The sequence below is a fragment of the Rhinoraja longicauda genome, chromosome 21 (assembly GCF_053455715.1).
Source record: "Rhinoraja longicauda isolate Sanriku21f chromosome 21, sRhiLon1.1, whole genome shotgun sequence".
Classification (NCBI taxonomy): domain Eukaryota; kingdom Metazoa; phylum Chordata; class Chondrichthyes; order Rajiformes; family Arhynchobatidae; genus Rhinoraja; species Rhinoraja longicauda.
Genome location: NC_135973.1, coordinates 4881449 through 4897089, shown reverse-complemented (window position 1 = coordinate 4897089; position 15641 = coordinate 4881449). Strand labels below are relative to the sequence as shown.

Sequence of the window (15641 nt, the reverse complement as noted above, 5' to 3'; positions counted from 1 at the left end):
AAAAACTATCCTGCACACATTTTACAAACTCCAAACCATCCAGCCCTTTAACAGAATGCGATTCCCAGTCTATATACGGAAAATTGAAATCACCCACAATCACCACTCTGTGCTTACTACTAATATCTGCTATCTCCTTACATATTTGCTCTTCCAATTCTCGTTCCCTATTTGGCGGTCTATAATACACCCCTATAAGTGTTGCTAAACCTTTCTCATTTCTGAGTTCCACCCAAACAGCCTCCCTAATCGAACCTTCTAGTCTGTCCTGCCAAAGCACTGCTGTGATATCCTCCCTGACAAGCAATGCAACACCCCCACCTCTTGCCCCTCCGATTCTATCACATCTGAAACAATGAAATCCTGGAATATTTAATTGCCAATCGCAACCCTCCTGCAACCATGTTTCACTGATCGCCACAACATCATACTTCCAGATGTCAATCCAGGCTCTAAGCTCATCCACCTGTCTTACAATGCTCCTAGCATTAAAATATACACATTTAAGGGACCCATCATTTCTTATTCTCAGTTTATTTCTTTTCCCTTCTTTCTCTCCTACATATTGGGTCTGAGTGTTTCCCTTTTCTGCCTCCTGCCTCACACACTGCCTGTTAGCTATCTGTGTTTGAGTCCCTCCCCCCAACCGTACTAGTTTAAAGTCTCCGCAATTATTTTAGCAAATCTCCCCGCCAGGATATTGGTTCCCCTCAGGTTCAGATGCAACCCGTCCTTTTTGTACAGGTCATACTTCCCCCAGAAGAGGTCCCAATGATCCAGAAACTTGAAACCCTGCTCCCTGCACCAGTTCCTCAGCCACTTATTTATCCTCCACCTCACTCCATTCCTGTTCTCACTATCGCGTGGCACAGGCAGTAAGCCTGAGATTATTACTTTGGAAGTCCTTTTTTTAAACTCTCTTCCTAGCCCCCTAAATTCTCCTTTCAGGACCTCTTCCCTTATCCTACCTATATTGTTGGTACCTATATGTACCACGACCTCTGGCTCCTCTCCCTCCCCTTTCAGGATATCCTGGACACGCTCAGACACATCCCGGACACCGGCACCAGGGAGGCAAACCACCATCCGGGTCTCCCGACTGCGTCCACAGAAACGCCTATCTGACCCCCTCACTATAGAGTCCCCTATTACTATCGCTCTCCTCTTCCTTTCCCTACCCTTCTGAGCAACAGTGCCGGACTCCTTGCCAGAGGCCCAGGCACCGTCGCTGCCCCCAGGTAGGCTGTCCCCCCCAACAGTACTTAAACAGGAGTACTTATTTCCAAGGGGTACAGCCACCGGGGTACTCCCTAGTCCCTGCCTCTGATCCTTGCCCCCCCTAACAGTGACCCACTTGTCTACCTCCCGTGGTCTAGGAGTGACCACCTCTCTGTAACTCCTATCTATAACCTCCTCACTCTCCCTGACCAGACGGAGGTCATCAATCTGCCGCTCCAGGTTCCTAATACGGTCCCTTAGGAGCTCCATCTCGTCGCACCTGGTGCAGATGTGGATGTCTGGAAGACTATCAGACTCCCAGATTCCCCACATCCGACACCCAGTACAAAAAACTGCCCTGGCACTCATACTCTCTAAACAAAGCCCCGTGCTCGGTTACTAAACCTACCGCCCGGCCGCTACTCCAACCGCTCCAACCGCCCACCCAAAAGAACTGAGTGATCTCCTGGGAGAGGCGAAAAACCGGATAAAAAACCCAGGCTAATTTGGGAAAAAATCCGGGAAATTCCTCTCCGACCCCAAGCTAGGCGATCGAAACTTGTCCGGGAGATCACACAGGTCTTACTCCTTACTATCCCCACACAATCCCCACACACTACTTCCCAAGCAACACAGCTTGGTGCTGCTTGCTGCTGCTGCTGCTGCTGCTTCTTTGTCAATTAAGTTTCTTCTGAGTTCCCAACTTGATTTCTGACTTACTTTCTTACTTATAGTATGACCTACACTGATATACCTCCCCACATGTGGACATTTTCTCTTTTTATTTCTCTCAAAACCTTTCATCGCTATAAGCAAAATCTATTAATTTATCAATTAAGTATTTAAGAGATAAAAAAGACAGTGCTGCAGTAACTCAGCAGGTCAGGCAGCATCTGTGGGGAATCTGTAAATGGCTCAACTGTCATCATGTATTGTCATTCTGCTGACTGGATAACATGCAACAAAAGCTTTTCACTGTACTTCGGTACACATGACAATAAACGAAACAAACAAACTCCCTCCAGAAGGGAATGGGTGACATTTCGGGTCGAGACTCTTCTAAAGTGAGATGCTGCCTGTCCCGTTGAGTTACTCTATACACTGTGAATGGCTCAATTGTAATCAATTGTTTTTCTGCTGACTGGATAGCACGCAATAAAAGCTTTTCACTGTACTCTGTACATGTGTCAATAAAGTAAACAAACAAATAGAACACGGATAGACGACATTTTTGATTGTGATCCTTCTTCAGATTCTCCATATTCTTCAGAATTGCTGCCTTGCCTGCTGATTGACTTTAGCACTTTGTCTTTTTTGGTAAACCACCAACTGCAGTTCTCTGAGAGTTAAGAGATAACAGTTATAATATTTTATTAGGAGTTTGTAATATTGAAATAAAAATCATATTATTTCTCTCAAGATAGACTTCATCTTTCATGGATTTCAGTCAGGAATAGAGTTTGAAATATTTTTAAAGTATAGCTTGATCATTTTTTTAAATCTGAAAAGAAATTTGTTCAGATATTAATGAAGGTTTGTTTTGCCTTGCATAGGATTACCTGACCCTTTTGCTAAAATTATTGTTGATGGCTCTGGGCAGTGTCACTCGACAGACACGGTAAAAAACACACTTGATCCAAAATGGAACCAACACTATGACTTGTGAGTATAATTTAATCTGAGCTAACATTTTATTTCTGAAGATCAATGGAATTTTTGAGGCAAATTCATGACACTTTAAAGGACATCTAAATTTGTGCAGTTTAATTATTTATAGTTCTTGAATTTTCAGGAAATTATGATTTGTATCTGTACATTTGGAACTTCTGCAAATGTTCTTTCAACTCGGAGGTCCTGAACAATGTGTCCATTCAATCAATGCCTTTGAAAGAACTATTACCTCCTTTTCTCTTTTTGTTATTTATCCAGTTCTATTTCAAATTTATTATTGTATCTGCTTCTGTCGTCCTTTAAAAAATTTCTGGATCGTTATTCCTGCAAATTCTTTCTTGCTCATTTCATCGCTGCCTCAATTGTTTATTTACCTTAACTATCCTCTAACCTCTGGTTGCTGACCTCTCTGCCACTGGAAGCTATTTCTCATTATTTACTTGCTGAAACCATCATGATTGGGTATTTTGTCTTGGTATTCTCTCTCCTAAGAACAATGCCATTTTCTCCTAAATGTCCACACGACTAAAGTCCTTCATTTTTGGCACTATTGTGGTGACTCTCCAGCAGTTGTCGTACGACTTGATGTTCTTCCTGAAATTTGTGGCGAAGCGATAGTGTAGATGGGAACTAGCTCGTTTGGATTACTCCCTTGGTTTTGGACTCTGAGTCATGGGTTTTAAAGTCAGGAATATTGTAGGCAATTTTGAATAATCTTGACCATACATTTGTGCTCTTATGTTGTGTATTCTCTTCTCTGCCACCTATGTTGGCTTTCTGCCATTCAGGTTATGGCAGCTCTCCTTCCTCTTAAAATGAATCACTAGGTCACAGGAGTTTTGGGGTGCCGATTTGTGAGAAAGTTAGCATGCATAAACAAGATTGAGATGAGATATTTCTTAATCTTTGAAATTCTCTTTTAGAAGGTTGTGGATACTTGACTGTTGATTATATTCAAAGCTGAACTTGATCATTTCTTGGATGGTAAAGATTTGAGAGTTAATGGAGATCAGGTAAAAAATGTGTATAGCAGTGCAGACTTGAGGGGTCATCTTGCTTTTTAAAAAACTTGTACCTCAATCCAATTTAGTCTACCTACTCTTTTCCTAGAAGGGTTCGTAAGTCCTGAGAGGAGACCCAATGCGAAGCGTTGCCTATCCATCCAGTCCTCCAGAGATTATGCCGGACCCGCTGAGTTACTCTGGCATTTTGTGTTTGATGCAAGATTCCAGCATCTGCAGTTCCTTGTGTCTATCCTTTTCCTAATCTGATCCCACTTATTTCTGAAAGACAATTTATTCATTAAAGCCACTTGCTTCTTGATTGTTTGTGCAGATTCCACTACTGTTTTCTCCTTACGCATGTTCTATTGCCAAATTAGTTTAACCTCCTCCCACAGAACCAAATAGATTGTGAAATGTTCATCAATTGCCCAGTTGGAGATGTTGGGAGATATTCTCGTGTTATTTTCTAATAGCGATTAATTTCTTCCATTTCAGGTACATTGGAAAAGCAGACTCAATTACTATAAGCATATGGAATCACAAGAAAATACATAAGAAACAGGGAGCTGGCTTCCTGGGTTGTGTTCGGCTGCTATCAAATGCCATCAGTAGACTAAAGGATACTGGCTGTATGTAGTCTTTCTTGATTTATTTTTAAGCAGAAAAGCTGATGTCTATGGAAGGATTGATTATTCAATTGTAATGGTGGAAGGCGGCTGTAACAGAGGATGAATCTCTGCTTGTCACAGTCTACCCTCGTCGTCTGATTCATATTTGCATTCTACTGAAGGATATGTCATTGCTAGCACACAATGCATTCCTTATGCTAAAATGTGCAGTCAGCAGCTTCCTATTCACTTTTCAAACTTTGTAGTACAGAACAGTCTGATATTTGCAAGAACATATTCAGTTCCTCCGAAGTAATGTTAGTTTTCTAACTTTGTAATCGTGAGAAGAGGAGGCCCCTTTCCAAAATTTATTGGCTTAGAACGTTTGTTTTCTCTTGCTTCTAAATGTTTTTGAATGTGACCCAAATTGTGATGAAATTTCTTTGAAAGAAAGAATAGTATCCCATTCATTTTTTTAAAAGCCAATCATTATTGTGATGTGGATAAAAATGGCAACAAATTTCTAAACAGCTAAGACAGTTGAGCAGCGGTAAGATTAATCACTAAATTGTTTTTTTGTGGTATTAAGAGTTAAACAATAGAAGAAAATTAAAACACTGTTCCTCTTCAAAAAAAAAATTTGAGAGTACCTTTCCCATCTACTACATCGAAACTAAGAGATGGTGTCTCCAACACACAGCATGCTCAATTGTGCTAAAGTGTCACCTCAGTTATATATTTAAGATTCTCAAGTAGAATTTGAACTGGCAGCCTTCTCACTCCAAGACACTTGTTTTTGGGGTATGTGTGAGGAAGGCAGATCACATAATGGCCATCATTGCAAGAGGGTTGGAATTTAGGAATAGAGAATTATTACAATTATACAAGGTACTGATAAGGTTAAATCTCATGTGGGATCATAGCCTTCTGTGCCTCCTGCCTCATGGTAGCAGCGAGAAGAGGGCATGGGGATCGTTGACGATAGATGATGCCTTCTCGAGGCAGTGCCTCATGTAGGTGCTTTTGATGGTGGAGAGGGCAGTGCCTGTCATGAATTGGGCTTAGTCCGCTATTATCTGCAACCACTTGCATTCCTGTGCATTGGAATTACTGTACCAAGCCAAAAACAACCATTCAGGCTACTTTCTACAGTGCTACTGTGAAAGTTTAAGAATATTTGATGACATGCTATTCTGACTTCTGAAAGGAATTTGGAGCTGCCAACTCTGTACCGTGACAGGTCAGCCCTTGATGAAAAGAATTGTTGAGAAAATGCACCACAAGGATCATTTTTAGGTTTTCACTGACTAACCAAGCAACGAAAAAGAGTCTGAAATAGTCTGTTTTGCAGCTGCAAGAAAGAATTTCATTGTTCTATTTCAGTGCATATGACAATTAAACACTCTTGACTCAACTCTTGTCTTCCTGCCAAAACGGCCCTTATTCTCGGGCCTCTGGGATATTTGCATCTCTGACTGAAGGAAAATGTGAAAAAGTACCGTTTTTGAATTTAACTGCAGTGTTGTTGATAGGTTCACTGTAAGATATTGGATTTTTTACAATGTACTTCCATTTCTATCCAAAGAGTTATGGAAAAGGCAACGTTTGAAGAAGTCTTTATAAAATAGTGCAATTTTTATTAAAAAAGTGGGAACTATAGGATGGCTGGTAAGATTTTAGAGTCCATTATAAAAGATGAGGTTATGGAATACTTAGAAGTTCATGATAAAATAGGCCAAAGTCGGCATGGCATTGTGAAGGGGAGGTCTTGCTGGAATTGACAAATTTGCTGGAATTCTTTGAAGAAGTAAATAGCAGGACAGACAAAGGAGAGTCTAGTATACCTAGATTTTCAGAAAACTTTTGATAAGTTGCCACATGGGAGGCTGCTACGGAAGATGAGAGCCCATGGTATCGAACGGCAGATACTAGCATGGATATCAGGTTGGCTGGGTGGCAGAAGAAACAGAGTAGAAATTAAGGGGGCTTATTCTGGTTGGCTGCTGGTGACTAGCGGAGTTCTGCAGGGCTCAGTGCTGGGTCCACTGCTCTTCACGTTGTATATTAATGATTTGGATGAGGGGATTGAAGGCTTTGTGGCCAAGTTTGCGGATGATACGAAAATAGGTGGAGGGGCAGGTAGTGTAGAGAAAGCAGGAACTCCGCAGAAGGACGGATAGGTTGGGAGAATGGGCAGTGGCAGATGGAATCTAGTGTACCAAAGTGTGGAGTCATGCATTTTGATGGTAGTTGTAGATTATTTTCTAAATGGGGAGAGAATCCAGAAATCAGAATCCAGAAATCAAGGGACTTGGGAGTGCTGGTGCAGGATTTCCTGTTAATCAGTTAATCTGCAAGTCGAATCGGTAGTAAAAATAAACTCAATGCAAGCATTTATTTCAAGAGGGTTAATATACAAAAACAGGGATGTAAAGCTGAGGCTCTATAAGGCGCTGGACAGGCCACCTTTGGAATATTGTGAGCAATTATGGGCACCATATCTGAGGAAGGATGTGCTGTCTCTGGAGAGGGTCCAGCGGAGGTTTACAAGAATGATCAGGAATGAGCAGGTTAACATATGATGAGCGTTTAACGGCACTGGGCCTACATTCGCTGGAGTTTAGAAGAATGAGGGGGACCTCATTGAAAGTTACAGAATAATGAAAGGCTTAGATGTTTTTCATTCGCTTGGAAAGAAGAGGATGTTTCCACTAGTGGGAGAGTCTAGGACTAGAGGTCATAGTCTCAGAATTAAAGGACGTTCTTTTAGGAAGGAGATGAGGAGGAATTTCTTTAGTCAGAGGGTGGTGAATCTGTGGAATTCTTTGCTACAGAAGGCTTTGGAGGCAAAGTCAGTGGATATATTTAAGGCAGAGATAGATAGATTCTTGATTAGTTCGGGTGTCAGGTTATGGGGAGAAGGCAGGAGAATGGGGTTAGGAGGGAGAGATAGATCAGCCATGATTGAGTGGCGGAGTAGACTTGATGGGCCGAATGACCTAATTCTACTCCTATCAGTTATGATCTTATGATCATTTAGTCAAAAATATCACTTGTGTAATATTTTGTATTGGGTACTTTCAGGATAATATTCATATCGGTTAATACAGCTTTCCTAATGATAATTGAAATGGTGGAGAGGGGATGGTGCGGGATTTGCAGGAAGCAGGGTTGGGTTGAATACCAGCCATTTTCAGAGCCCATAATGAGCTACTTGGCTTCAGGAATTCACTCAATTGGCTTGGATCTCGTACCTTTGATATAATGTCACAGCTAAATATTATGCAAAATATATTAAGTAGTCGCTTGCACTGCATAAAGGTATAAGATTTTAGGGTTTGGTTCAATGTTTCGATGTGTTTACTCAGTTCGGGTAATATTGCATCCTTTTTTGCCAGATCAGCGGTTGGATCTATGCAAGCTCAATCCCACAGACGGCGATACAATACGAGGACAAATAGTTGGTAAATATTGACATGTTTACTGAAAAAAAGTATTTGTAGAATATGTTCTGTGTAGATTGGGTGGTGATATCGAGGTGGTGAGCTATATATTGAGTATCTCATTAACCTTTTCGTGTCAATTGTACAGGTTGTATGTCTTCCTAGTTCAAGAATGTGAAAAAAATCATAATTAGTCTTCAGAGGCACATCTTTATGATTAAATTGACTGTCACTTTCTCTCTCTCATATCTATCTCTTTATAAGTATTTCTGGTGTCGAACTTCATTCTAAATATTAGTAAAAGGAATATGCCTGAAATATTGTAGTTATCAGGTTCAATTCCTCCCTTCTGAGGGGTGGGAAATACTGCAGGAATCCGTCTCAGAGTATAGGATTATTCCTCACTTTATCATGAAACCACAGGAAAATTACCCACCCTTCAACATTAGGATCTGGCTCCAAGTCCTGAGGCTATTTGGAGACTTTCAATTGCATAACTTAAATATAATGCATAAACTTGAATTTTGTGGTTTTCTTTTCCAGTAAGTTTACAAACTCGAGATCGAATAGGAACTGGTGGTCCTGTTGTCGATTGCAGAGGAATACTGGATAATGATCTACCTGAGGGGTGAGTTGTGACCCTTTCTCTTTGAATTGCTGCTTGGAAAACATTTTGCGTGAAGTTAAGTCACAATGTCTTGGGCCCAGCCCAATGGAAGAATTAAAGCAGCTAATTAAGCTCAACTTTCAGCATTGCTCTCTTAACAAAAGTAACCAGACTGGGAAAACAAGCTTAAATAGGAGCTAAAATAATATCTTTCCCCAAAACCATCATGTCTAATAGTAATCAAAAAAAGTATTTTACACAGTATGTTGCAGCAAATATACAGTGAACCATTAAACAGCACGTAAGCAATGTAATTATTTAATACAGCATACAGTATGAACAGTTTTATATGGGGAAGTTACCTGGATTATTCACAAAATATTTTTTGTACTGAGATTTGTGAGAAAAATAGACCACTCAAAGCGCCTGGAATGTGCCGTCACGGATGATGGTGGAAGCAGATATGAAAGTGGCATTTTAGAGACTTTTAGATAGGCACAAATGGAGAGACATGGATCACGCTAGGCAGAAGAGATAGGCAGAAGAACCTGACATCACGTTCGGCACTGACATTGTGGTCTGAAGGGCCTGTTCCTGTGCTGTATTATATTATCTCTGTTATGTTTATCTATCTAACCCTCACTTTTAGATGAATAAAAGGAACGAGCTGCAAACGTAGTGTAGTTGATGGCCATGGTGGACCGGTTTTACCTAAAAAATCTAAGCAAATTTGTATTTGGTTACTGTATCCATATTTTAACAAGAATACCAATTTCTAAATAATGTCTATGCCACTTCAGTGATGCTACATGATTTTATTGTCAGGCCACTTTTTGAGGATTCTGGACCCGGAAGGCCGCTAAGCTGTATAATGGAAGACACAGTACCATTTCCAGACATAACTGGTGCAGCTGGTGGAGGAAATTGCCAGTTGATAGAGTCTCCAAACCAGGAACAGAGACTGCAGGCTCAGCGAATCCGTAACTTTGGTGTTCGAGTTCAAATGCACACGCCACAGAGCCGACCTCATGGACATCAGTCTCCTGTGCTACCAGAGGGATACGGTAACTTGGATTCAGTAGTACTTTAAAAAGTTATTCCTAAGAAAAAAATATCAATACCCAGGGGCTACCCACTGATTATCAATATTTAATTGTCCCTTAGAAATATACAAGCATGTGGCACAGATGGTCTCCTTAAGAAAACTGCACAGATTTCTGTTTTTGGACTTAAAGCGTTGTCAGTTTATTTTGGACTGAATTATTTTATTTTTGTTAAAATGACATTTACTTTTGTTGTGTGTTTGGTAAAGATCTCTGCTTGTGAGTTTAGTGTAGAGAAACAGCGTGGAAGCAGGCCCTTCGGCCCACCAAGCCTGTGCCAGTCAACGATCACCTGTACACTAGTTCTATGTTATCCCAGTTTCACATCCGACACACTAGGGGCAATTTACAGAAGCCAATTAACCTACAAAATTTATTTGCATGAATAATGTAATCCATCATAGTGTCAAGTTCCACGAGAATATGTGAACTCCGGATCAGCCATCTCTTTGCACTACTTGTACAACCATTCTGGATACACCAGTCCACTGACCACTTCCTCGACTATGATTCAGAGTTCAGCAGCCTTCCTGCCTCATGAGTGGAACATCGAACAGTACAGCACAGGGATAGGCCCTTTGGCTCATGATGTCAATGCCAAATATAATGCCAACTCCCATCTTTTCTACTTGCATGTGAACTATACCCCTCCATTCCTATATCCCTCCATGTGCCTATCTAAAAGCCTCTTAAACACCACTCATGTATCTGCTTCCATCACTACCCCTTGCAGCACATTCTGGGCCCCTGCCTCTTTCTGTAAATAATACATTCACAGATGCTGCCTGAACTGCTGAGTTACCTGAGTTACACTTTATGGTGATGCACTGCCAGAAGCCAACTGTCAGCTCCTTTTTGATAGCAAAGTCTGGATCAGGTGCGACCATACAATTGAACCAGAACTTTTCTATTTTCATTTTATGTCTAGAACTTTTTACTTGAATTCCTTCAGTCAGGTCCCCACCTCTGCCTTAGTAGCAAAATAGTTTGGATTCATTCTTATTTGCCCATATTCAGTCAAAACCAGAGAATGGCTTATTTTCCAAATGGTCGCCTTGATTGTTATCCACGTATCAATTTTTGTCTTCTCCCTTTTTCTCATCTATATGTCACCCAAAGTTGTATTCAAATAAAACATTTTATTTTGTGCAAACAGTTTTAACTGTTTTACATGAGGCCCTTTTGGTAACATTTATGTACTCTGTGTACATTTGTGTACTCTCACATTTTGACTGCTTTTGAGGTCTGAACTTTTTTTTAATACTTAGGAGGAAAAAAGTTGGAATTTCCCATGGGATCTCAATTTGGAAACTTCACCTGGAATTTTTCCCATCTTGCCAAAATCTACACCCAATTTCCTGCTGATCTCTGAATATATACTGAAAAATAAAAATGGGTCTAGAAAAGCAGAAATCAGTGCTACCAATGCTAAATCCACATAACTTCCTTGAAGTATGAAACTTTCATCTTACTTTTCATTCAAATTCATAAAGTACAACATATTAATGAATGTGCTTATGTGAAAAACCTTTCATTTATTGTGACACGCTGATTCTTTTTTAAAAAACCTTCGAAGAAATACAAAATATAGTTGGTTTCTATGAGAATACATTTCTGAAACTGATAATAGAACTTCATGAAATAAGTTATATTATCTAAAATACTGTGCGTAAAATTTCTGCATGCAATATGCATGCACCTGTATCAATGTAATTGTTAGAGATGTTGCATTTAATTATTCTGTAAAACCAGCCTAACTAAAAGTGCAATGAAAGTTGAACACAGAGTAATTATGTTTACAACATTCTTGTTGGTGATATTTACACCTAAGAACTTGAAGCTCTCGACCATTTCCACATCGGCACTATTGATGCTGATTGGGGCATGTACACGTTCTGAGATCATTAATAAGCTCCTTCATCTTGGTGACATTGAGGGTGAGATCGGACATGCAAGGATGCTGAAATTTTGAGGAAAACAGTGCTGGTGTATCTTAGCAGATCAGGCAGCATCTGTGAGGGGAATGGATAGACGAGGTTTTGGGTTGGGACCCCTCTGAGGGAGAGGTTGTTGTCTTGACACCATATTACTGAGCTCTCTATCTGTTTTGTGTATTCCATCTCATCATTGTTCAAAATCTGAACAAAGTATTGTTCACAATACTGACATCTGCAAACGTTGATGGAGTTTGAACAGAACTTGGCCACACAGTCGTGAGTGTATAGGGATTATAGTAAGGGCCTGACAATGCATACTTGTAGGGCACCAATGTTGAGAATTGTTGTGTGGGAGGGTTTGCCTCCCAACCTTGCTGATTATGGTTTATGGGTCAGAAAGTCAAGGATCCAGTGGCAGAGGGAGATATTGACTCTTTGGTCCAGGAGTTTGGAGATGAGTTTGGATGGGATTATGGTGTAATGCTATTGAGCATGAGCTGGAGTGTGGCAACTCTGCCTGCTGGTTCCAGAAGATAATCTTCTATCATCTAGGTAGACCTTTGATGAAGAAAGAAAAGCAGGCTGTAACTTCACACTGAATTTTAATCAATTATTCTGGTGTCATCTCTACTCAAAGCCTTGCTCTATCACCAAACTAGTTAACTAACATTAACTACAAATGTTAAAATTTTGGGGTTGGCAAAACATGTTGATCTTATGTGGATTTGAACTGCATATTTGAGCAGGATGTATTAATTGAAAAACAAGTGCTTTTCAGGATATTTTTTAAAAACGTAAATGGTTGTCTATTTGTTTTCAGAGCAACGAACAACGGTACAGGGACAGATTTACTTCCTGCACACACAGACTGGAGTCAGCACTTGGCATGATCCTCGAATACCAAGGTTAATTGACAAAATCTAATAGAATTCCATGAGAAAAGTTGCTATATAGATAATTTGCCCAATTCTAATTTGATGATTTATTTTTGCAGAGATCTTACGAATTTTAACTATGATGAGCTCGGTCCTTTGCCTTCCGGGTGGGAAGTCAGAAGTACAGTGTCGGGAAGAATATATTTTGTAGATCACAACAACCGAACAACACAGTTCACAGATCCCAGACTGCACCATATAATGAGGTAAATAGTTCACATCGCAATTTACCCTCCTTAGGAATGACTACGCCTTGCAGTTTTCAGATTTTGTTTCATTTAGGTAAGGTATTTATTTCCAGTTTTACTTAGACCCTTCAAACATTGAAGAACGATCCTGACCCGAAACGTCAACTGTCCATGTTCTCCAAGGATGCTGCCTGACTCTCTGATTGAACAACTTTGGTAGAATTATAATTTTCTTCGACATGATCACATGTGCTGTGTTTTTCGATCCATTTCCGCTCTTTCCTGGTTTCCTCATCATCAGTGACCACATCATCCCATGGCCAAATCAGGTTGGTCAGCAGTCTGTGTGGGTTTTAAAACTGGCATCTAACCTTCAGAAAACAAAACTTAAAATCTGCTCGTTTGCCATTTATTGTTGGCATGACGTATATCAATGAAGGTAAAATAAATGTTTTTCAATTCCATTTTCTTTTTACCTGATAAAACAAAAAAAATAATCACTAAGAAAGACAATTACTGTGGCATGCAAATATTATCTCAAACAAGCTGTAATAGTGAGTGTGGAGCGTTTCTATGTTGGACCTTGTAACTGCTTCATGGTCACAAGGAGAATGCATAAACTCCTCTATTTGGAACATTGCTGCTTTGGTGACTTAAAATATTTGTTTCCATTCTTCTTGCAAATGAAAGAACTGGGAAACAACAAACGAACGTTAAGTCGACCTCAGTTGTTTGAGGTTTCACTCAGTCAGCATCCACCAACATGCTGCTGTTGTTCCACATCAATGAATGCAACTGTAGTGCACTGCTCCCTGAATAATGGCCATTGGCATAAAGTGATGGATATGGAGTCTCATGTCATCTGAGAATAAGCCTGTAATCTTCACAAAGACTCTGATGTTGACATGAAGATCCTTGCTGCTTTGTGAATCTCTTGTGATACATAGCACCCAAGGAAATTTACACCCGAGAAACTCTGCATTCTACAACAATGGTGCGATTTCCCTTGGGAAATTGTGATGGAAATGGTACCCAAGCAAGAACTGTAATTGTCAGTTTCCTGAAACCTGACTTCAGCATAATTTGCAAGGGAATTTGGAATTATGCAAAGCTTCATACTATATTATTCCACATTTTTATTGGTTAATAAATTCAAGAGTTGGAATAGCAGATTTAAGAACAATTGTGAAACTGAGGTGGCAAATGACATACTCAGTTACATGTCCCAATATGTCGCTGCATGTAGAAACAAGGAAAGCAAGTAAAGACACAAAGCGCTGGAGTAACCCAGCCAGTCAGGCAGCATCTCTGGAGAACATGGATAGTTATGTTTCGGGTTGGGGCCACCTTCACACTGCTGGATGATTATTAATGAAATTTGAGTTCAGTTTATTGTCGTGTATTCCAGGATGCAGTGTAATTCTTTGTTCTCATGAAGCTCACAGATTAAACAGAATAGATACAGTAATTATAAATACCCCAAGAGTAACTTCACACAAAATGTTGAACGGAAAATGTCACCACTCTCTGATGCCATCTTGTGTGAGATAAATGTAATGTAACGTATTAGGATAGGAAAGTTAAATAGTTGAGAAGGAAGGGCATCACAGTGGGCACAGCTAGTAGAGCTGCTTCCTCACATCAAGAAGACCCAGATTGAATGTGCTTTTTCCCAGTAATATAAATCTAATTTATATCAACTCTTCTTGTAATCTAACTTAAATGTAAACTTTTGTTGAAACTATACTGCATTCCTTTTAGAATTAAATTGTTTCTGAAATGCTATGTTCATAATTATGTATAGTACTCCAAATCTGATGTAATTTTGGCTCAGTGTAGCTGAAGTGGAACACATTTCCATCATCCTCATTCCAAAAGAAAAGCTTTTATTAGCTTTATTGTTTTTGTACCGATTACTTTTTAGTGACCTGCATTTGTGGAAATCTCATTGGACTGCCAGTGATCCTGGTTTATTTTTAACCATTTTAATTATTTTTTAGTCCCAGGTTAATGCCTTTACCTCTACAGTTTTACTCACCGTCAATGCCTTAAATATCACCAGCCTGCACACCATTGTTAAACATGCATTTTAGGCTATTATATTCTTCAAACCATTTATAAATGTGGGGATCTTTTAATGTTTTCTTGCAGTAATCCGAGTCAGTTGAAGGAATCAAATCAGACCTTGCCTGCGCCACCGGAGGTACCAGTAGAAGAAGGAGAGGGAGAGTGGTCTGTCCCACGATGTGAGCGGGATCTGGTGCAGAAGTTGAAAGTCCTGAGGCATGAGCTTGCTTTGCAACAACCACAAGCAGGGCACTGTCGCATTGAAGTCTCCCGGGATGAGATCTTTGAGGTAACTTCATATTTGTGAGCATTCCAAATGCTTTTTGTTAGTGCATATTTCCAGAGAGCCTTAGAGTGCATTTATAGAAAACATTTTAGCAAAAAATTATTTTGTTTATGTATGGAGACTCATCTTCAGTTTGTATCATATAGGAATCATACCGTCAAGTAATGAAAATGAGACCAAAGGACTTGAAAAAGCGTTTAATGGTTAAATTTAGAAGTGAAGAGGGCTTGGATTACGGTGGAGTAGCCAGGTAAGATTTTTCAGTAAGTCATATTACTGAGGAAGGATTTAATATACTTGCAACACCGCATCGTTAGCAGTGGATGACCTTAACAATATTCTGTTATTTTAAAATGAAATATATACTTCTGGAGTCAGTTGATGTCGCTAAAATTCATACATCTGTCAGAATTCATCGCAACAATACCAGAATATCCAGTAAAGAAACAATCCCACTCAGCACATGGACCCTGTACCATATCTTAGCAAGATCTTAGGGTTTAGCGGCACACACAAAGAACATGTAGACTGGGTGAACTGAGTGAAGACGATGGTTTGCAATTTGAACAGCGGA

At 39.9% G+C, this 15641-nt stretch overlaps 1 protein-coding gene across 2 annotated transcripts in view; it reads left to right on the top strand.

Annotated features, from left to right (window-relative positions):
- The window catches only part of smurf1 (SMAD specific E3 ubiquitin protein ligase 1), a 70646-nt gene that overhangs the window by 39603 nt on the left and 15402 nt on the right, over positions 1 to 15641 (top strand). For both annotated transcript variants that reach the window (XM_078417637.1, XM_078417635.1), the window contains exons 3-11: positions 2772 to 2880; positions 4389 to 4522; positions 7900 to 7965; positions 8488 to 8572; positions 9377 to 9615; positions 12412 to 12496; positions 12586 to 12732; positions 14866 to 15070; positions 15214 to 15317. In XM_078417637.1, coding sequence (XP_078273763.1) covers positions 2772 to 2880; positions 4389 to 4522; positions 7900 to 7965; positions 8488 to 8572; positions 9377 to 9615; positions 12412 to 12496; positions 12586 to 12732; positions 14866 to 15070; positions 15214 to 15317 — 1174 coding nt within the window. The remainder of the gene's footprint in view (positions 1 to 2771; positions 2881 to 4388; positions 4523 to 7899; positions 7966 to 8487; positions 8573 to 9376; positions 9616 to 12411; positions 12497 to 12585; positions 12733 to 14865; positions 15071 to 15213; positions 15318 to 15641) is intronic.